Raw genomic sequence first — 22,753 nt, 5'->3', positions numbered from 1 at the left:
ATATAATATTCCTGCTGCCCAAATAACAGTACGTTATTTAACAAGGAGCAAAGAGTATGGTGGTGTTAGGGACTAGACTGCAGCCTGCTCTGTGTATTTTAATAAAAATAGTAGGTGTGTCGTGTAAATTTTTTTCATAACCCGAGTCGGGGTTGGACAGCAGCAGTAGCACTGGGTTTGAACCGGGTCATCAGTGCGGAACGGCAACAGATTAGTGGGAGGGAAATTGAAGGAAGAGGCGCCGTGGAAGCTAAAGACAGCGAATGTTGAAGCTCCGCCTTCCCGCCGGCGCCGCCAGGTCGCATAGCCGCTCCTTCGCTACCAAGTACACCGGACGCGTGGTCCACGAGGGTGACTCAGGTCGCACACTCTCCGTCGCCGTCGACCCCCCAGCCGCAGCCGCAACCGCAGCCGCCCCGCGAGATGTCCGAGGCTATGCCTATCCTAGAAAGGATCTCGTCTGCCGCCTCGCCCACCTCCTCCGCCGTCGCACTTCCTCCTCCACTGATTCCCTCCCGCCGGACCTCCTTGACTACTTCCAATCCCTCGCCGTTACGCCCACCCCGCTCGAGGTGAGCGAGGCTCTTCGCGCAGCATGCCCCACCCCCGCCACCGCCCTCGCCTTCTTCCGCCTCGTCGCCTCCCTCCCCGGATTCCGCCACGATGTGTCCAGCTATAATCGGATGATAAACATCCTCGGGCGCTCGGGCGATGCCGCTGGCGTTGCCAGCCTCGTGGGCGAGATGAAGACGGAAGGCGTCCGTGGCACTATCTCCACTATCAATATGCTGATCGGGATATACGGAGCGTCGCCGCCAGCGGAACTCGACCGGTGCCTGGGGCTCGCCGCCAGGTGGGGGTTGGTTTTAAATTGCTACAGCTACAAATGCTTAGTCCAGGCGTGGCTCCGGTCGGGCGATGCTGACGGGGCGTACGGTGCCTACCAGAAGATGAGGAGCCGAGGTTTCAAATTAGACGTCGTTGGGTACAACATGCTGTTGGATGCCCTGGCGAAGCATGATCAGGTGTCTTCCCTCTTCTTCTTGATTGAATACAAAGACGAATTTCCTTTTGGGTGTTCTTTATTTTGTAGGATTAACACAGCAAATTGCTTGTACTGGTCCTTGTTGCCGCTGTCACTATTGCCACTGGCATTATTACGTTCCAAAGTTGCAATGCCTCTCTCATGGTCCACAAATTTCCTCTTCCTAATCGATCATCAGCGATTGCCTTTTTGTTCTATCATTTTTGTCGGACTGTATAATCTTGTTTCAATTGGTCTGGGGATTTATGTTAGTCAAAATTCGTTCGCCATTTGATGATTGGTTGTGGTGGCATGAAGTTTGCTATTTCGTTTGTGTCACTACCCGCTCCAAGTTTCATGGTGTGATGCTACATGGGAAGCAGTGGGCTGTGATAGCAGCTAATTAAGTTTGCCTAGCTAATGCTGTTTCTCTATACCTTAGATGCATTCAGATGAACTTGCCAATCCCGTCCAAGTTTCACTCTGTTCCAATCAATTTAAATTTCAAGTTGCTCCCCTTTTAGGATTTTGTTGTTTTCCCAAGGGAGCAACAGAGTTCCCTTCTTACTTCTGTATTCAAAATCTTCAAACGTCAATAGTTCCTCTAGCACGCCTCTCTTATGCATGTGGCAAGTTTGTCTAAGATATAGAACATATACTTCTATTTTTCAGTAGCTATATGATTATCTGCTGTGAAACCTTGCAACTTCTGTTGGCTATAGCAAAGTTACGAGGCTTTTGCTACTCAATGGGCCAAGAATTCCACCGTTTTAAATTTAACAGGTGAGGTAATACAATTCATTTCTAGGCTCAGATGCTCCCTTTATCTACAAACATTTGGGAGAACTGTGTGTATGAAACATTCTACCTTCTAAGTTGGGGATCCATCAATCACAGGGTCTTTGTTCAGAACGGATTTGTTTGATTCACTTATGATAATTCATTGCTACCTCCAATGCTTTCACAGGTTGACAAAGCTTACAAGGTTTTCCAGGATATGAAGCAAAAGCACTGTGAACCAGACGAGTATACATACACTATCCTTATCCGGATGGCTGGAAAGAAAGGTCGGGTAGATGAGTTCCTTAGCTTTTTTGATGAGATGATTTCAAAGGGTTGTACCCCAAACCTTATTGCCTACAACACCATGCTTCAGGCTCTTGCTATAAATCACATGGTGGAAAGGACAATTTTCCTGTTCTCTAAGATGGTGGAGAAGGGGTGTCGACCCAATGAATTTACCTACAAAGTCATCCTACAAGTCCTGGTAGCAACAGGACAGTTAGATAGATTGAGCAAAGTAGTAGAAATCTCAAAGAACCACATGAATAAGGGAATCTATGCTTATATGGTAAGAACACTCAGCCGACTGGGCCATGCTAGCGAAGCTCACAAGTTATTTTGCAACATGTGGAGCCATGACCAGAAGGGTGATCACACTGCATGTCTGTCCATGTTAGAGAATCTCTGCAATGCCGGGAAGACAGAAGAAGCGCTGGATCTGCTAACTAAGATTGAAGAGTATGGATTAAATTTTGACAGTGTCATGTATAATCTGGTATTCTCTGCCCTTGGCAAGGCAAGACAGGTATCTTCTATACTAGCTCTTTATGAGAAGATGAAGAAGGATGGGCCCCCACCAGATGTCTTTACATATAACATTCTTATTTCAACCTTTGGGAGAATGAGGCATGTCAAGGAGGCCCTAAGATTCTTTGAGGAAATGGAGAAAAGTGACTCTAAACCCGATGTTGTCACTTACAATTCATTAATCAATTGCCTTGGAAAAAATGGCGAGCTTGATGAAGCACACATGCGGTTCAAAGAGATGCAAGAAAAGGGTCTCGCTCCTGATGTGTTCACTTACAGTACTCTCATCGAATGTTTTGGCAAGTCAAATTGTGTTGAGATGGCAAGCAAATTGTTTGATGAGATGATTGCTGAAGGATGTTATCCGAATATAGTGACTTACAATATATTGCTTGATTGCCTTGAGAAGTGCGGGAAGACATCAGAAGCTGTAAAACTCTATGAACGGTTGAAGCAGCAGGGTTTAACTCCAGACAATATCACATATTCAGTACTTGAACGCCTGCAAAGTGGGTCGCGGAGGGTTGTGAGAGTTCAGAAGCCAAGCCGCATTACAGGTTGGGTCGTTAGTGCATTGAGATGATTCATCAAGCATCATATTTTGGTAGCACATGTAGCTGATGTTTTTCTCTTCCTGCGGTCATAAAGTCACTCTCAGCAGGTTATGGATTGTGAGATGTTATCGGATGGCATTGCGCTCAGGAAGAAAAGGATGATCAGCTTATGTTTTTATGCAGCTCCGGCGACAGGTGCTTGAAAATGTTGAAGGCCTGGGCGGTTGTCATTCTGTGAAGTGCACATCTTCTGCAAGGTGCTTCGAGGTTCAACTTACGCATCAGATACCGAAGGATCTGAAGGTGCTTGTACAGCAGTAAGTCGGTTTAAGTTGTGAAATTTTGATGGGGGAAGGAGGATTGGCAGACTGCAGAGGGGTTTTTGGTGTTGGGTGGCGCAGAAGAGATGCACACCATTACGAGACTAGTCACGGAGGTGGAAAACCTGGTAAACTGGTCAAGGGGCATTGCGTATAAAAATTTTTAAGGGAAGGGTGTAGAAGGGTAATTGAGTTTTACTTTCTTCGGCTTTTCTGAATCCAATTACAATCTGATTATCTGTGTATTTATCTGATCCAAATCCTACCCTGTTGGCACCCTTAACTGAAGGCATGAGAGAGAGAGAGACACCAGTGCACATTATTTGTCTGTATCACTGTGTAAAGGATGTTGATAAAAAGGGAAGACGGACGTTGCTGTGAAACGGTGCATCAATTAAATACGATGGTTGCAGAGAAAGACTATGACTCTTGAAATTGTAATGGTTAGGTTCAACTTTCAGATCTACAGTGGGAGGAGGATTCTAGTTTAATAATTGGCTGATGGCCTATAGTATGACTTATATTGGCAGAACATTTTACAGAGGCAGAGTGCACATTGGTTCCATAGCTCGCAAGATCAGCAGCAATTCATTGGTCTGTTCTTCATAGAGCAAAAATCAGTAACTAGTGAGAAGCCACTAGGACTTTCTTTGAAATAAAATACTATGATACATTGATACGGCAATGAGAAGCCAACATGGTTGTGATCTGTTCTCATCGTGGATTGGAAGCAATACTAGTTTACATGGGTTTTTTGAATGGAATGACTTTTAGAGAAGTTTCAGATAATTGATCAAAACGGGTCGAAAATTTTTGAACAAAAAAAATCAAAAGCTTGGGTTTGTGAAAAATTTTAGAATATAAAAAATGAAAACAGTTAAGAAGAACTGTAAATACTTATTCTAAAGTAAATAATGTCTATAGGTTTAATCGTTTCAAGAAAAACTAGACAATTTAAATATTATCTGGAACAGATGGTATAGGTGGCAAGCATAACATCTTTTGGCAGGTATCAACTTGAGCGTTAAAAGATATCAATAGCATAAAGACAAGAGCATGAACATGCAGATGCATTGACACAATATATGAAACATAACTGACATGCAAACTGTTCTAAACTTGTAAAATATTCATCCGCACAAAAGTATTAAGTGACTACTACCATTTCTTCCAGTTCCCTTCTCCGCTTCCAAATTGGTCCTCTTGCACCACCTCCTGCCTGAACTGAAATGCATGTCAGACAAATGCCTTTTTCTGGGACATGAAGTTCTTCAAGCAGAACATGTGGGCTTACATGGCAATGATGGACTGAACCAAAAACCAATTGCGCCTTAATTCCCATTTGGATTGAAAACCTTTCTTTTTCTTCGCCCATGGTTTTGAGCTCAAGAGACTTGTTTTGTTTCCTTTTAGGAGAGGAAAAAAACATTCTCCGCATTTTTCTCTTTGGACAGTCCCTGTCATGTCTCTCGCCAAGAGATTTGAACAGGTTTAACTCGTCCAAATGAGTTAAAAACGTGGGAAGAGGCCTTCATTGGATAAATCAATACAGTGAGGATGCAACTGGCATAAAAATTCGAAACTGAATCGAATCAACGACGCTTCCCATTCAGTGATCACCTTTTAAAGACGCGGCAAGGCGTCTTCACTGGATGAATTCATACAATGAGGATGCAACTGATACAAATTGGAAAATTCAAATCGATCGAATCGGCTCGGTTGGTCATTCAACGGTTCAGCCGATCAAATTGGTCATGAATCGACAATAAATTTATCTTATAATTCAAAATCGGCCAGATTGGTCATTCAATCCAAGGAGGACCTGCTTTTTGCTGGGCACAAGACGCTGCACGGAGGGGCCTAGTGTAGCTAGTCGGGCTAACAGATCGACAATCAGCCCGTGACAGTTTGATTGCCGTGGGTGCAAATGGTAAACGCATGGGACCTAGTTGACCAGTATCCACCTTTTCACCAAATTCCAAAGCTGAACTCTAAGGACAAAGAAAAAAATGGTGGATGCACGGTGCCTAGTTAATGGGTATCTACTTTTTCGCCTAAATTTAAAAGCTAAACCCTAAGAATAAGGAAAAGGAGAGAGAGCTTCAGCTTCTTTAAAGTATCTGCATTAAGAATTACAAGCATCCGGCACTACTTAACGAATTCCTCTGCCCCTTCCATCTTTAAGCCAACTGCTGGCAAAAGCACCCTTCATGAGCCATGCCACCCAGCAGAGAAGATCAACCTTTTTATTCTTATTCTTTAGGCACAACTTTCCAAACTCAAGAGAGGCTGTGAGCCTGTGACCTCCATTATGTCTCTCAACCTCATATTCACAATTTATGCTTTAAGACCTTTTTTAGGGTTCATGAAAATAGAGCACTGGATTGTGCCAGCAGCCATGGGTTTCATGTCACAGACACTTTTTAGAATGAATCACCTTGCTGCGCAATGCATTTCACCCCTCGGGCTATCCTTCACACTTCACTCGCCTACCTGCAATAAAACAACACATGGTCTGCTGATTCTTCCTGTCCTTGGCAAATAAAGCACCTATTGGTTACTGCGTAGCCTTGCTTCTTCCATCCGTTTATTGCTGACTGTTGCATAGACAAACCATTGAGTGTGTGGGTGAGCAGTGGCTCCGCCCCAGAGGGGGCCAGTCCTCTCGAGATTTTTTTTTTTTTTAAATTTACATGTAAAGTTTAAAAAATTTCACTTGTTCTATATAACAATTTTGAAAAATAATACTTCACCTCCTATAACAATTTTGAAAAATAATACTTCAGCTCTGTCAAAATTTTGAAACCATAATTCAGTTCGTTCCCTCATGAAAAAATTTTGGTTCCACCCTTGTTAGTGAGCACCCCTCAGCTAGATCCACTCGTCTCAGGCACGACGTAATCTTAAACCACACTTCTGCAACCGAGAGGTCTTTAGTAGTTAGTCATGCCATCGGTTAGGTTATAATTAAGGTGATCATCAGATATTTCTTTTTTTTTAAAAAAAATAAAAAACAAGGACTACTCACATTTTTTTTTTTTCATGTTAGTGTTAACTCTCACTCTCTTCTTTTATCATGAGTATATCTGTCGTATTTTAAATTGCACTCCTTCTCTCTATGTTTGTGACCATTTCCATGGCTGCTCTCACTTCAGTCTTCTCGGAAAAAACAAGCACTTGTCGTCCTCCGCCTGAGTAATAACAAATGCGGCAACGCTTGTGAGCGAGGACGGAGGGCCCGCCTAGGCCGTGGCCCCACCCAAGCTAACTAAAAAAAAAAATTACATTAAAACATTTGAAAATCTTTAGTTGTCTAATGTATATTTTGTATTTTGATTTAGTTTGGTCCGGTCATGACTGTTTGGCCAATTGAACGACCGTTTAGACCGTCATTGAAAAAAATCCTGGTTCCGCCCCTGCTTGCGAGTCCAAAGAGACCACTGGATGATTGCTGTGTGCTATTGCACACGCCACTGCCCCCACTTGCCCTACAAGGCTAGTGATCTCAGAGTTGTAAGTTTTTAGGATCTTGTTTGGTTTGATGTTCTGTTCGTTTTTGGTAGTTTAGGATGTGTGCCTGTTATTTTTTTTTTCTTTTTTTTTGTTTGATTGTTTTTGTACCTTGTGTTTATAGAATGACTAGTTAATGTAATGGGGATCTTAATAAATTTGTATAGCAAACCTATAATTTTTGTTTCTACCATTCTTCTGCAATATGTATTTTTTAATTTGGATTGGATTTGATTGTGCAATAGGAATATATCATTGACATTTTAATCAAGTTTATGCTTGGATTTTGAAAAAGTGTATTAATATTTTTGTTTCGGCTGTAAACAAGCGTCAAACACGGTTGTGCATAATAGACATGAAAAATGGTCAAACAGCCACCACAAAATAAAAGAGGCTGCATTATTTTACAAATGAAAGTCTGCACTGGAATTTCTTATGTTGACAAGATGCACTTCTGCAGAGGCTCCAACTTTTCCTGATCAAGTGCAGTAAATGGAAAAGTCATGAGGTTGCAACATCGATATGCATGAGAAAAAACATGACAAAATGCAGTATCTAGTTGTTGATTGGGCAAAGTGGCCCAGTGATAGAGGACTAGGAAAGAAAGAAAAAAAAAAGGATTGCTTCAACACAACAACGATTTGAAATTTACGATCTTTCTTTTTACATCTACGAATCTTACCAACAGTATCTAGTTGTTGATTGAAATCCTAGCTTTTACTTTTATTCAAATGAAAAGGGGCAAAAAGTATTGCCTTCTTCCGACATTAGCAGTTAGTTTTAGCATTGAATTGACGTTATTTACGAAAGATTTGCCAATCAATTTAAAAAAAGATGGTGCCATTATCATAATAAATGAGTGGAGGTGGCACAAAATCTAGAATTAATCAAATTACTCTAGACTCTCTTCAGTTCCAAAAACAAGGGATTTGCATCCATATTTGTCCATCACTTCTAATTATAAGCTACAAATATTTTCCTTCCTATAACATATTACATATATAAATGCTATATATCACTGATCTTTTCAACTAACATTTTGAATTTCTGCGTACATTCAAGAGCCAACAAGCCTCAGATGAGTTCCAGCACTCAATATGTGTGTCTACTTGCGTGTATTGCTGTCATCTTCTTCAATCAAGCCTTAATAAGTGAAGGCAATAGATATGCTCGCGAAAGAAAATATTATCCAGAGGAGCCGCCAGTCAAAACCATCGTGGTAAGTAACCTCTTCTTTGTATGCCTTTCATTTTGCATTGCTACTCTCTCCATATATACCAACAACATGATTGTGTGTTAAGCCAGCATGGATTGTATTTGCTCAATGTGAGAGAATTTGGTTTTCCTTATTGCAACATTTGATTAACTTATTACAAATTCAGAAGGATAAGCTTAATCGCCAAATGCATATTTGTCAACTAGAGTTGATTCAATCTATATAATGTAGGTCACATAAGAGATACTTGAATGGTGACTCTAGTTTTTTATAGTTACCTAACCATCTAACCAAGGTCATCCGATCTATCATGATGGACAGTTAAGAAAAAAACAAGAAGAAAAAATGAATGGACATTTACATCACTTAGTATTAGTTCGTAATTTTTTCTCTCAACCATTCATGTACTTCAGATGGGCAGTCTTGGTTAGATAGCTAAGTGAGTATGGGTAGCATTTGCTTACTCCACTTATGATGAAATTGCTCTTTTCCTATCTATCATAACCACCATCATTACCATTATCAACTTTGTCGTATGGAAACTAATTCGAGCGAGATTTATGACCTTTCATGTTTTGTACAGTATTTATTTATTTATTTATTTTTTTACATTTGATAATTGCAGTGGTTACTATTATTGGAATACCCATCTACAATCCTATATAGAGTTGATACAGTGTGACAAAAATGCCTTCTCCTAAATTCCAGCATTAGAACCAAAATTCAATCTCAAACTGACAAAATTTCAATAATGGAGGCTCTGGAATTTTGATTCCAAAATTAAAACTGACATATCCAATTTAAAATGAATTAAATTCTAGAAGTAAAAACATTTGACCGTCGGATTTTCTGCAGCCTTCTAACACAAAAAATAAAAAACTCCACCCAAAATTTTAATGTGGAAGATACTCTAGCATCTATGTAGACTACAATTTTTTTTTTTGTAATGGTGCATGCAAGTCTTGCACATGAAAAATGACGTACTCCCTTCTCCCCCATCTTCTCTAAGAAAATGATCTCCTAGCTCCATCTTCAAATTTAACATTTTTTTTGTTAATTTTCAGTTGGATAATGGAGACGTGATCGACTGCGTGGATTTTTACAGTCAACCTGCCATGGAGGATCCTTATATAAGAGAAAATTCCAAAGTATGTTTCTCTTTGTTTACTTTATTTTCTAGATGTAGAGAATATTAGTGAATATTTTATGTTGGTGAAGGTTTAAGAAAGAATATTTCAACCACTTGGTTTCCAAAAATGGCTTCACTTTCCATTGACTTGATTGTGCAGTCACTATTTTCTCTCCAACTTGAGTTTTTGTCACAAAGTCTAAGCTTAGTGTAGAAAAAAGAACCAAGTTCACTTTTGATGGTATACTTTAATTCAATTACATGTATATAATTTTCCATCTGCATTAGGTTTGAGTTTTTCCAAAAAATGTCTTGCTTGCACACTGCACCATGACTAGTAAAACAAGTTATGCTTCCACCAACTAAGGTCTTGCATTCTATGTGAAGCAAAAATTATTCAAAGATATATTGATGTATGGGTAACATTTGTTAATCGAAATGTGTCTACAGATGAAAGCAAGAAAAGCAGAAAGTAAATTCCATGAACCGGTGAATGAAAAGTTGGGAGGAGTCGGACCACGAAGGTGGAGTTGCCCACCGGGAAGTGTTTCATTTCTCAAGGCCACCAAAGCAGGGCCTCTTAATTACAGTGCTCTTGATAGTTTTACCAGATCACGTGCTAAGTTCTTTTCTGAATCCAACAATATAGAGCCACTGGATGATCCGACTCAACACGAGGTTTGATATCTATGTTTACTTATATCTTGTTTTTCTTCACTGTATAGTTATTGAATAATCAACACTCAATACAAGTGGTTTGAATGAACTTTTATGCTCACCTTAATTTAATATTTCGATTCTGATATCGCTCGAAATAGCATGACTTTAGTAATGTGCTGCTCTTTTTTGACATGTATATGAATTGTAGCATGCATTAGCACATGTAGACGATGGAGAATATAGAGGAGGCCAAGGGACTTTTAATATTTGGCAACCCATTCTTGAGGACCGTGATGAGATGAGTTTGATGCAAATATGGGTCGTCAGAAGAACTACGATCTCGGACACTGAGGCTAACATTGAAACAGTTGAAGCCGGTTATATGGTATGTTTGCTTCCTTCATCCAAATCAAAGAAGTGATAAGTCACTTCTTTTGATAAATAGAGTAGTTTACTTGTTTGCCTTGTTTCATTTTATATCGGTTGATTTAATCATTCTACTTTCTGGCAATGATGAAGGTGCAACCTTCGATATTTGGAGATCATTCCACACGGTTTTTTTTCTTTACAACGGTAATTGTTTACCTACAATTCCTCATATTGTCACCAGTAGTAAAAATAATTATAGTAAATCATCAACAAGTAATTATTAAATTTCTTTGTTTCAACAGAATAATTCCTATCAGACGTCGCTTTATGGAGACACGGGTAAAAAACCATTCAGAAACAATAGGTTGAGGTTCGTAAGACAGAGTGATGATGTTCCCTTTGGTATGGAATTGACACCTATCTCAAGTTTCGATGGGGATCAAGGAGCGGCAGACATCAAGATTCAAAGGGTACATGTTCTCCTTCACACCCTATTTAAAGTGGAGAAGTTGTTTCTCTGTGTGCTTGTATGTTTATGTGCGAATACTTTAAACTAAGAGTAGATCTTGATTGAACCTAAGAAAAAGCTACCAATATTGATTGCAAGCCCTATTGTTTTCAAATTAATGATGCAATTACTTACAAGTCAATCCAAACTAATGTATTTGAGCCTATATCAGTGATTTTAGAATAATCTTTGATTAAACATAAAAAGTATTTTTTTTGCATGTATATCAGTAGATACAAGTAAACTAAGAGTAGATCTTGATTGAACCCAAGAAAAAGATACCAATATTGATTACAAGCCCTGCTGTTTTTAAATTAACGATGCAATTACTTATTAGTCAAACCAAACTAATGTATTTGGGCCTATATCAGTGATTATATAATAATCTTTGGTTAAACATAAAAAATATTTTTTTACTAGACACAAGTTCTATTAGCAACTACGGCCCAAGTCAGCCGATTTGGTTAACTAAACAGTCTCAATTAACAATTGCGTGGCTGATAGAAGTTGGTAGCTAGCCTTGTACCAAGTCATTTTCACCACAGTTGAGCCTAGAGCCCCAAGCTATATAATGACAAGACTATGACATAGTTATGATATTTTAATATTCTAGTTGTGCTAAAATATGGATCAAACGTTACAAACTGAACATTATGGAAACAGAGCATTGCATAGTTGGCAAATTCACAGATTCAAGAATTGCCCGAGTCAGCTCAGATCGCCAAAAAAACCAATCATGAGTCAAGGTTTGGCCAGACTTGCCTCTACCTCAGCCCGACTCGCTCCTGACTAGGCCCAAACTCGCTTGATTCAGCTGCAGTAATTTACGTTATGGTTATTTAAGTACTTGATCGAGTCGACGAGTAAAGTCACTGATCCAATGACCCAATCATATCTCGATCCGAGTCTAAATCACGAGTTTGCCTACTATAAATAATTGAAACTCAGTACTGCAAATTGAGAAAATTAAGCTATACACTATTGATTACTAATGCATTTTCTTGGTGAATAGAATGATGCTGGAGACTGGGAACTTTCAGTCTCAGAATCAGAGGTCGGATTTTGGCCACGTAGTAATTACCTTGATAGCTTTCCCTTCGCAACCATGGTGAGATGGGGAGGAGAGATAGTAAACCATGAGAAGACGGGAAGGCACACGTCTACTCAAATGGGCAGCGGTCATTTCTCAAGTGAAGGAATAGGAAAAGCCGCCTATGTGATAGGGATGGGCTTATTCGACTCCCAAGGCAGATTATATGATGCACCCAATGAGCTTAACACCTTTGCAACAAACCCAATGTGCTATGATGTGACTCTTTGGAAAGATGACAATTTGGGCAGCTACATAACTGTGGGCGGGCCTGGGTATGACAGGGAAAAATGTCCTTAACCATTTAAATTGTTGCCTATGTTCCTCTTCCTTTTCCTTTTCGAATTTTATTGTATGAATTGCTTGAAAGATAGTGATTATCATTCATTCATTTATCATTAACAAAAGCCTCTTGTTTGCAAGATTATGTTGTGTGCATTGCACTATTGATGAGGTGAATTTTGAGGTATGACAGACCTAGTAGCTCGCTGGCTTCGCCTTGATAGCTACTACATATTTATGACTAATTCAATTACTAGCAATAGCTTCCATCCACAAGGAACTGCTGATCATTGCAGCCATCGAGTTTGTAAGTTCTCCAAATCTTAGGTGGAGCACTTGGGTGGGGAACAAATGTATCAATTTGACATTTTACTTGAATACATATGAATCCAAAGAGTTCGATTTGCTAAGAAAATTCACATTCAGTCGGTAATGAAGTTTGAATATGATATTGAATGTTCTCATGGAATATGGATATCCAACTCGTATACACACATTTAGCAGTTTTTTCTTTCGTACTCAACAAGTTTTGCAATTCAAACATTGTAATTGAGGACACTTTGTAAATAATAAACTAGAATTACAATATTCAATGAATAGTAGTGACCCAACTTCTAACACACATACGATCACCATGTTAAATAAATAAATAAATAAATAAATATATATATTGTTGTCTTTCTCTGTTCATATGCTTGTATGTGATATATGATTTGAACTAGGAAAAGAATCGAATTCTGATTCAACACAACAACAATTTGAAACTTAACATAATTCTTTCCGCATCCAACGGATTCCAACTAGAAATATTTATTTGCTGACCAAAATCCTTGCTAAACTTTTGTTCCCAAACTTTTCTTTATTAGTTAAGTTTGAAATTAAATTGGCATTACCCATGAAAGATATGTGAAACAAATTAAAAAGGATGGTATCGATTATTATACTAAATGAATGGAGATGTCAAAATCTGGAGTGGACTAAAGTGGGCAACTCTCTTCATTTCCAAAAAGAAAAGATTTGCATTAATATTTGTCCATCAACTCTAATATGTTTACTTATCAAATACCTCCTTCCCAAAAATATCAAATTCATGTACTATAAATCACTCAACTTATTTTTGTATTTCAATATAGATTCAAGAAGGCTCCAAGCCCCAAGAATGAGTTCCAATGCTCGATATGTGTCTCTCCTTATGTGTGTCGTTATTAGTTTGACTTTGCTAGTAATATGAACTCCGATCTACAAGGAGATGCTTGTCATTATGGAAATCATGTTGGGGGGTTACTCCTATACACTTGAGTAGGGAACAAAGTGGTGGGTTCGCTAAGACAAATTGTACCCAACCACCAATCAAGTTTGAATATAATATTGAATGTTCTCACCAAAATATGAAGAGTATACGATTCTAATAAACATTTAGTAGTTTTTTTTTCTTTCTTACACAACACAATGCAATTCAAACCTTTGATTGAGTTAAGCAAGCTATGTAAATCACATTCCAAATAACTTAAAACCACTTGATTGAATGCAAATCATCCTGGCAACTTCTGATTCATGATCCAGCATAATGATCCAACATATCATCCTGTATACAAAAATAGTACTAACAAACGAAAGAGTTAAATGGTGCTTCAATGGCCGCAAGCCTTCTAAATGTTGAAGTTGAACCACGTAGTCCTTTACTGCTTTCTCCCTTATCATGTTCTTGTCTTTTAGGGTTAGGGATGTCAACATCTCTGATTTTGATTAAATATTCGATTGAAGCATTCAAAATTTAAAATATCTGATTAACAATCAGATCAGATTCAGATTCAAGAAATGACATCCATTTGGTTTCAAATTCAGATTCAAATATACAGAAACGTCTGATCAAATTCGGATCTGATTTAGTTTTAAATCCTACATCCAATGCCCATACATTTTGGAATTCAGGTGAAGCGGGTTTAAAATTCGGATTCAGATTTAGATCTGAATTTAAATATCAGATTCATATTGGATTCAGATTTGAATCTGGATTTCAAATTTGGAATCAGATATGACTTTTTTTCATTCACATTTGAATCCAAATATGTGAATATGTGAAAAAGTGGATATACTTAAGAGCAAGTCCGGTTCAAATCCAATTAACTAATTAACATTCCTATGTGGGGTCTATAGCGATTACAATATTGTTCATCTTGATCTGATATCACTAAGCATTGTCGGTCAGCTTGCTAATCAGGGATCCGGTTCCAGTTGGTCTAATTTGTGTAAGACTATCGTTTGCTATTTTGGATCGCTTGTGACAAAGAAAAAAAAAAAAATAATGGGGGCAAGAAACAAAGAAAATATAAGCATTACGGGTCCTTTCCGTTCGATAAATTTGATACAGAATCCGGTCATATTTGCCAATTAAATAAAGTGAAAGTGCAACAACTTTGATTAATTTTTTTTTGTCAAGTTTTTTATATTTACTTTTATGACATATATATGATCCTCCTCCTCTTCACTTTCAAGCCTTGGATCCTAGAGGCAAATGATGGGTGAGTGATACTCATTCACTCAAAAATATTGCTCTGTTTTTAGCATATATTATTATAAACAAAGTAACTATGGTAATTTACAAAGAGCTAAATTATGTGCCTAATCCAATTTATTTTCTTAAGTACATGTAAACGGTTAAATTAATTCCTTAAACTCAACTTAATAATCTCCCTCCCTTTCTTGGTGCATTGACCATACTAGTCTCGCTCACTGCCCAAACCCTCTCCCTCATATGGTGGGTGCACCAACATGTTATTCTTATACGCAACGTACGTAACTGGAGGAACCCTTGTTTGTTAGACGAAACAGTCCCAACCAGTAGCCGTCACTTCTTGTGCTTATACATCACCATTAACTTGCAATTTACTTTGAACCAAAAGAGGCAGTTACGTGCACCGGGGTGCACCATGCACAGCTCCTAGTGCGGGACATGTGTTTCCCAACCCACTTTCAAAGGGGCCATGACTCATTCTTACTGGTAGGTGTCAAGGATTCAGGTTTGTGTAGGATGTATGGGAAAATAGGTGGGAGCATATAACCAGCTTTGTCAAAACAAGCACGACAACAAACATGGTTATTGGCTTGGATGTTTGTTGTTGCCAATAAATTAGTTTACCATTGACAAAGATATTTTTCACGGTAGGAGGGGAGCCAGCCAGGATTGCGTTTAGGGACGGGCCAAATAATCCAACCTCAAATTTGGGTAGGGCCAAACTGAACCTAAGTAAAAAAAAAAAATACATTGAACAATTAAGTTTTTTTTATTTTTCTAATGTAAATTTTTTTTTCCAGCTAGTTTGAGGCGGGCCACGGCCTAGGTGAACCCCCCCCCTCCGCCCCTGCACAGTGGTCTAACTCCTGCGACTGCTAATCTCCATGAGTTCTTGCTGCGAGAGTCTTCTTCCCTCATTTGCTGGGCAGGAGACATAAAGACGTTCGCGGGCTATTCATGGGGAGAAATCAAATAGGTTGGGAGATGGAGGAGCAGAGTATCGTTCGCTACGACCCTTGTTCTAAGCAGTGGTCGTAGCAGATAAATTCTTTTTGTTGTACTAAAAGTTTAGCCTTGAATTTCACACCAAACTGTTTAAAAGAAAATTGTTTGGGATATAAGAGATCAGGTAATGCCTCAATGCTTCTAAAGTGTTGTTTTTCAATAAAATTTTTCTTTTTTACATAATGTATAAGTTGTTTCCTGAAGTGGCTGGAGTACTTGAGCAAACTACCAATGGCCCCATGAAGACGCAACATGTCTGAAGCAGTAGTTTTTATGCGTAGGAACATGCCAAAGAACCACCACAGTGTCAAAGCTCCTCTCTCTCCTTCTTCCTTCTTTTAGTTCATCGCTCACTGTCCTCTTCTTGGCCATCGCCCTTTCCAGAGAACAAGCCGCCTCCCTCAGTGCCTCTGTTTCCTCAGGCGATAGCGTCTTTTGTAGCAATCGACCAATCTCCATGGTTCGATGGTTTTGCAAAAAGAATCGCCAAAGCACTAATCAAGTCAAGCGAGGTACTGACCCTTGGGATAGAAGCAAAAAATAAAAAAGAAAGGTTAGACTTAATGGAAAAAGCCATCTACCACTTTCTTGGGATTCCAATGTACATCAACTAGTACATTTGTTCTACTCGATGGACACAAGTGGGTTGATGCCAGTAGCTGTAACAACTCGACCTACTTTTGAGTTTGAGCTCCGAATTCAACGGAGCCTAAACGGCTCCTTAGCAGTTTCAGTTTCAACTCCACAAAAGATAGAAACCAGATCAATAATCTTGTTAATGACTTCCCTTTATAAGTCTTTGAAGATTCCTCACAATATTCGATACAGGACTAAACTTCGAGAGTGTTACAGTAGCAATGCCAAAAATTTTACTTGAAAATGTTACTAAATAATTTTTAAATTTTTTATCGGGGCCAAGAGAAAATTTTTGTAAAATTTATATAGTAAAATTTGATTTTTTTCAAAGCTTAAGGGGGGTCATGGTAGCCAGTTGCACTGTTAGCATCATCCCATCCCTGGCCTCAAATGAATGGCACCAGGTAAAGTTAGCATGACAACCTCCAAGAATGATGATAAACACTGACCAAGAGAGTTCTTGGGATAAGGAGAATAGATTTGAAGCCCTCAATTTGGCAGATCGGGCAGATCGGGCCTTGACACGATGGCAATTGGGCCAAGTGGTCCAACACTTAGGTTTGTCGCTTCTTATTCACTCCAGTTTAAGTGAAGCTTTGCATTGTGCATAGGTTCATGTGCATGACACGTACCCTTCAAATTGGATCAAGGTTCCAATGAAAGTGGGCTAATGAGACAGAAGTTGTGCCCTTATGGATGTGCACCATACAAAGCGGTGCACGTAACGCACGGTGCACATAACCACGTCTCCAATCTAAGCTGCAGCTAACCAGCTTTTCAGCATTTTGGCTCTTTCTGTGTTTTGTCTTGGTGTCTTTGGGTGAACTTGGTTGTATATGACATACGGGTGCACAAATTTTCGTAATCAATATTCGTAACCAATACTGACTAAAATATCGTTACTTCATAATTGAAACAAACTTTTTGTAAAGACAAAATTAAAAATAAGAAAAAGTAAAAAGACTATAGAAAACATTTCTTTTAAACAAATTACCAAAATGTCATTCCCTTTTTTACTGGGTACCGTGGGCTTCAACTTTCTCTAGTCTCTCGGGCTCATGCACTTATATTTTGAAGTAAATAGCTGACCCAATCCACTGTTGTTTGGAAATCCTCTTGTCGAGCACATTTCCTTATGTCCCAATTCAAAAATCAATTAATATCAATGAGAAAATAAATGACCCTGATTGTGGAACAAGTATCCAATGCTACTGACAGGTCCACATCTCGTTTGAAACCACAGGCTTAAATTCTCTGCTCCCTTATTAGTTCGATATGTACCTACATATATAGGTTTTAACCATGCAATGCAAAGTTCAGAACATCCACAAGATTTGCCGAGGGTTACATATATATATATATATATATATATATATAGTGTGTGTGTGTTTTTAACTTGGAAAGGACAAGCATGGTCTAAGAGAGTTTATCGCTCCTCCGAAGCGTAAAACCCATAAAAACCATTAGCCAAGGGGCATATTTCCACATTTGAAAGCTGTGAGGTTTGAACAAGTGACCAACTACCTATAAATTCAGCCACAGTCTCTCTGGGGCACTTGTTCCTTTTAATATTAAGGGAAAGAATGCATGTATTTGCAAGGACGCACCCGTGTCCAAAATCGGGCCAACCGGGCAATGCAAGCGACAAAGTTTCTCTACCTGTGTGGTTTTTGGCAAATTTCAGCAGGCACGCAAAAGGCAGGCAAAGGAGAAGAATCAACAAGTACGTATGCTAAACCTAGAAAGAGAGAGAGAGAGAGAGGTGAACGATTGGGAGGATTATAGAATCTTTAATCCTTTTGTAATTAACAAAGTAATTTTAAAGAATTTTCTTCTCACTATTTTGATACCTCAGCCCCTAGTAATCCAGTTTCAATGACCGCAAAGTTAACCATGTTTAAAATTAACGTGATATTGGTGTTAAAATACACACGTCTTCTATAACAGCTTTGAATAGTAAATCCGAGACTCCAGCTTGGTTTTCGGGTCCTCAGGTCAAATGATTAACTGTGACCGTTGAATGCATATACACCAACAAAATAATATCCACCTACAAAGGCATATAACTTTACATCTTTAGTCCAAAGCAGACATTCAAAGAGATGCTGCCGTTGTCTATATATGCATTCATCAAGGAAAGGCCGAGGCATATAGAGAAGTAACAAAAGAAAAGCACCCCACTGATGGCTCCGCCAACCGCCCGCGGTGCTCCACTAATGGCTCCGCCAACGGCCCCCAGTTCTGCATGTTCCGGCGTAAGGAGAGGTGCGTGGGGCAAAGAAGAAGACAACTTGCTCAGGAAATGCATGGAGAGATATGGGGAGGGAAATTGGCACCTTGTTCCTAACAGAGCAGGCAAGTCCATGTAATTTGTCTTTTGACTTTCCTTGGCATCATTCCGACATCATCTTGAAAAGGGCGTAGCATAGTTGGATGAATTAGAAAGCTGGTGAAAGTCCGGCTATCAGTTTTATTTCAATAAGCGCTGTTCCTCTAGACTGCAATTAATAGACTGCAATTAATGGATTTACAACACTTTTAATTGATAAGTGTGCTGTTCTCCTACCCAATCTCTAAGTAGGCTAGGACGGTGGCAGAGAGAAAAACAATAGTTTGGATTGATTTGAAACCTTATTGAAGTTGAAAAAAACCATAGAGCACAAAAGCCATTTGCAGAAGAATGATTGGAAGCATAAACATGATTATAATATATGAAGGTTTCATGTTTATATGCAGCATCACGGGCGATTTGTTTCGTCATAATGGGTGAACCATCGCTCTAACGTCTTACTCCTTTTTCCTGAATGGGTAGACAGAAGACCGCAAATTAAAAGCAGCAAAAAAAGTCCTTGAATTTATTCCTTCTTGAAACTTGAGCGGGTGAACTACACCTGCAGATAAAATAAGAGGTAAACCAATGAACAACTTCATTTTTCGCGTACTCGGTGAGGCTTAAATTTGCACCCTTATGCCCGATTGTGCTCATAAGCTTATTCCAGGTACATAAATATTATAACTGCAACATGAATAACACATGTACAGATAACACTTTTGACCAATAAGCAGGAGAAGGACGTGAGCTTTATATATATATATATATATATATATATATATATATATATATATATATATATATATATATATTATATTTGAAATAAGCCAATTGCGAAATGTTGCTGGATGGTTAATTATGATACTTTAGTAACTGTTTCATGACACTTGTGTGTAAGTAAATGATGGCACTGACTATCCATAGTCATCCAGCCGGAAACAAAGGGAAAAAAAAGTGCAAACTAATAGTATAGATGGTATAAACACCCATCACCTTTTTTACCTTGTTTTTCTATTAACCATTCATTATGAAAGGTTAGATTGCTTCAGTTAGATAGCTGCACGACTCAAAAAACATAATCACTATTCAATATATATATATATATATATATATATATGTATTGAAAAGCTTGGTTTCAGTGAAGGACTTGTAACCATAAGTTGTTACAAAAAAATTAGGTGGGGATGCTGTAAGGTAGAAAAATACGAGTTTGAGTTGAGTGTGCTGGTTGGTGCATGCAACAATCATACGCCAAAAAGAAAAAAGAGGGTTGAAATTACAGAAAAAAAAAGTCACTTTTGAGTCGTTTCGCCTTTTCGATTTCCATTTTTGTCTATTCAAAAAAATTTCTTTTTTTCTGTTCAAACAAGGATTTTTTGTCATTAACGAGGGCTTCTCCATGGAGGATCAAGGGGCTCAGTATAGTTGGTTGTGCCAACGACAGCGAGAGACCAATGATTGTTTCATCTGGTGGGCGTTGAAGATGGTAACTTCCTACCTTTATGCTTTCAACCAAGGGAAAAGTCTCACAACAATTTGTTGAAATCATGAACAAAGAGGAAATCCACCGTCTCCTTGGTTTGGTGTGAGCTCCAAAAGGTTAGCTCGTGCTTGGTGCTTCTCAAAAGGCGTTGCCTCGTTCCTTTCACACGTTTTTCTGTCAAAATAGCATGTTTGGCTTGGGAAAATAAAGTAATTTCTTATTTGTGTAACAAAAGGCACACAAACAACATACTCTCTCAGCCTAACTACTAGCTTCAGGAATGGAGGATGGAGATGTAGCGGAGGGATTTGTCTGTGGGATGAGATTTACTTGTGTAAATGAATTCCTGCAGCCTTTGTCTAGGTCTTTGAATCCGTATCTGTCTTCCGAATGGTCTATTCTTAGTTAGTCCAGGAGGGATCCCCTTCTTGTTTGATTCTTTCATTTCCGGGAAACTCCATCCACAACAGTGTTTGCACAGAATTAATGTCTTTCTCCCTAACAATGTTTTTTGTCCTTTGGCGCTGGCAGACCGTAAGTCTACGACGGGCATCGGGCCAAACCAGATGGACCCAGTGACCAATTGGCCCACCCATGTAGTGATGTAAACCTGGTTGGGCCTGGACTTGGTCCATTACGCAGCCAGTTTATTCACGGGCAGGGCCGAAAGTGATATCTATTGTCTTCATACACTATTTGTCTTCATACGCTATTTGTGTGTGTGGGAGGTTATCCAATCGCCGGCAAAACGAGAGCCATTCCCTTTACCTCAAGGTCCAAAACTACATCGACATCGAGTGGATGGGATGTCTACATGCTTCTACTTACATGTAGAGAGACCCACTTCTCTTTTTTGGTAAAAAAGTATAGCTCCTTGCAGGCCTAAATACTTGTCTTAACCCTCCCTCCAATTTGAGCTATGCCCCTCAGGACTTCTTGTCTTATTACATTACATTACATTGAAACTATTGAAACAAGCTGCACCTTTCAACAATTTTTTCCTTTTCTCCGTTCTTTCTTCCAAGCTTTGAAATTAAACCTCCAAAAAGTCCAAGATTGTAAAAAAAAACACATGCAATTGGGATCCCCACTGAACCCACAATACTATTTTTTAACATAAATTTCGACGGATCGAATTGACATTTCAGGGCTGAAAAGGTGTCGTAAAAGTTGCAGGCTGAGGTGGCTCAACTATCTGAGTCCAAACATCAAGCGCGGTCCGTTCTCAACCGATGAAGAGGACCTCATAATCAGAATGCAACGGCTACTCGGAAACAGGTAATAACATAGCACTTAAATCGTAAATGCTAAACACAGGTAAAAAGGTTTAGGTATTTTAAAACTCTTTTGTTTTATCAAAAGAATTATAATATGAATTCGATCATTTTGTATGTACCAACATATGACTAGATCTATATAAAGATTTCATATGTAACCGAGGTTATATAAACATTTAAAGATTAACAGGCATAAGTTGGTCGAGACAAAAGAACCAATCTGGACATTGAAAAAAATTGTTTTTCTTTGTCTACTGACTTAGATCATTCTGTAAACTATTTGTGATTACATTTTCTTCAGAAAAAAAAAAAAATTAAGATGCTAATCACAGCTGAAATTCGCCGGCCAAGTGTATCAGCTTTCCATAATTTTTTTTACACTATGTGACGGAAATGGAAATTCAGAATTCCATGTGTTGTGCCTAACAAATTGTAACGTTCGAATTTTACGTAAAGGTGGTCATTGATTGCGGGAAGATTGCCGGGAAGGACGGCGAACGACGTCAAGAACTACTGGAATTCTTGCCTGGCTAAAAGGGTTTCAGCCAAACCAGCTGCAATGGAGCTCCCAGCAGCCCCTCCACCTCGCACGGTTATCTACAGGCCGCAAGCTCACAGGGTCTCCATGAGAATGCGTGAGTTGCTGCGTGAGGCGTACTCACCATGGGATCGACGAAGCCTCCACTCTTCCAGCTCTTCGCAGCCGCTGGACGGCGCGAAGATGGCAGACCAGTTGCCAGTTGCGGCAGACGGGTTACTAGTTGCTGCAGAGCCGTTAAGGTCCAGTCTGCCATGGCTGCCTGGAGAAGGCGAGTTTGCACTAGGAGGAGGAGGAGATTGGTTCCTCGATGCCGAACTGGACGACCTATTCTGTGATTCATTTCTTTGGGATTGGATGAAGGATGATAACGGTTCGTCGCCATTACTTTAAGTGCTACTCTCTGTCTCTCGCTCTCTCTTTCTGAGTATCGTTTGTAGAGTGCTTTGTAGATAATCCAAAAGTGGCGGATATGAAACCGCTTTCTTTTCAGAATCTGTATACGCTTCAGAAGCTTCACTGCGTGACAAGCAAAAGAATGTACTATGCTCTAAGTCATAACGTATTACTTAGAAGCGTGTGAAACACTTCAATTTGTAGAACATCTTATCAACAGTATCAACTTTTTTATTTATTATTTGTTATTCTAACATTGTTGTATTTGTTTCCCTTGGTTTGTTGGGGATGTACGGTCTCGATTCGATAAGATGGAGTG

General features: G+C 39.1%; 3 protein-coding genes across 3 annotated transcripts; all 3 read left to right on the top strand.

Annotated features, from left to right (window-relative positions):
- The first annotated feature begins 226 nt into the window (after nucleotides 1–226).
- On the top strand, nucleotides 227–4,197 carry LOC116258547 (pentatricopeptide repeat-containing protein At1g51965, mitochondrial). The gene is made up of 2 exons (XM_031635733.2): nucleotides 227–1,025; nucleotides 1,992–4,197. Exons 1-2 carry the CDS (start codon nucleotides 264–266, stop codon nucleotides 3,195–3,197), a joined length of 1,968 nt encoding a protein of 655 aa, XP_031491593.1. The 5' UTR covers nucleotides 227–263; the 3' UTR covers nucleotides 3,198–4,197.
- LOC116259605 (uncharacterized) lies at nucleotides 3,346–12,270 on the top strand. The gene is made up of 7 exons (XM_031637462.1): nucleotides 3,346–3,471; nucleotides 9,279–9,362; nucleotides 9,794–10,021; nucleotides 10,212–10,388; nucleotides 10,523–10,576; nucleotides 10,675–10,842; nucleotides 11,893–12,270. Exons 1-7 carry the CDS (start codon nucleotides 3,346–3,348, stop codon nucleotides 12,268–12,270), a joined length of 1,215 nt encoding a protein of 404 aa, XP_031493322.1.
- A 7,900-nt stretch (nucleotides 12,271–20,170) lies between these two features.
- LOC116259213 (transcription factor MYB12-like) lies at nucleotides 20,171–22,468 on the top strand. The gene is made up of 3 exons (XM_031636909.1): nucleotides 20,171–20,339; nucleotides 21,372–21,501; nucleotides 21,957–22,468. The coding sequence occupies exons 2-3, from the start codon at nucleotides 21,479–21,481 to the stop codon at nucleotides 22,429–22,431; spliced, it is 498 nt and encodes a 165-aa protein (XP_031492769.1). The 5' UTR covers nucleotides 20,171–20,339; nucleotides 21,372–21,478; the 3' UTR covers nucleotides 22,432–22,468.
- Nucleotides 22,469–22,753: the final 285 nt, after the last annotated feature.

Source organism: Nymphaea colorata, chromosome 8 (assembly GCF_008831285.2).
Source record: "Nymphaea colorata isolate Beijing-Zhang1983 chromosome 8, ASM883128v2, whole genome shotgun sequence".
Lineage (NCBI taxonomy): Eukaryota > Viridiplantae > Streptophyta > Magnoliopsida > Nymphaeales > Nymphaeaceae > Nymphaea > Nymphaea colorata.
This window is presented reverse-complemented; position numbering and strand designations above follow the sequence as displayed.

Excerpts from the sequence above, each read along its gene's own strand:
- LOC116259605 (XM_031637462.1), top strand. The coding sequence starts at position 3,346 with ATGCAGCTCCGGCGACAGGTGCTTGAAAATGTTGAAGGCCTGGGCGGT. Across the intron at positions 3,472-9,278 it reads AGATACCGAAGGATCTGAAG|TTGGATAATGGAGACGTGAT; the intron begins GTGCTTGTACAG and ends GTTAATTTTCAG. Across the intron at positions 10,843-11,892 it reads CAGACATCAAGATTCAAAGG|AATGATGCTGGAGACTGGGA; the intron begins GTACATGTTCTC and ends CTTGGTGAATAG.
- LOC116259213 (XM_031636909.1), top strand. The coding sequence starts at position 21,479 with ATGCAACGGCTACTCGGAAACAG. Across the intron at positions 21,502-21,956 it reads CAACGGCTACTCGGAAACAG|GTGGTCATTGATTGCGGGAA; the intron begins GTAATAACATAG and ends TTTTACGTAAAG.
- LOC116258547 (XM_031635733.2), top strand. The coding sequence starts at position 264 with ATGTTGAAGCTCCGCCTTCCCGCCGGCGCCGCCAGGTCGCATAGCCGC. Across the intron at positions 1,026-1,991 it reads CCCTGGCGAAGCATGATCAG|GTTGACAAAGCTTACAAGGT; the intron begins GTGTCTTCCCTC and ends ATGCTTTCACAG.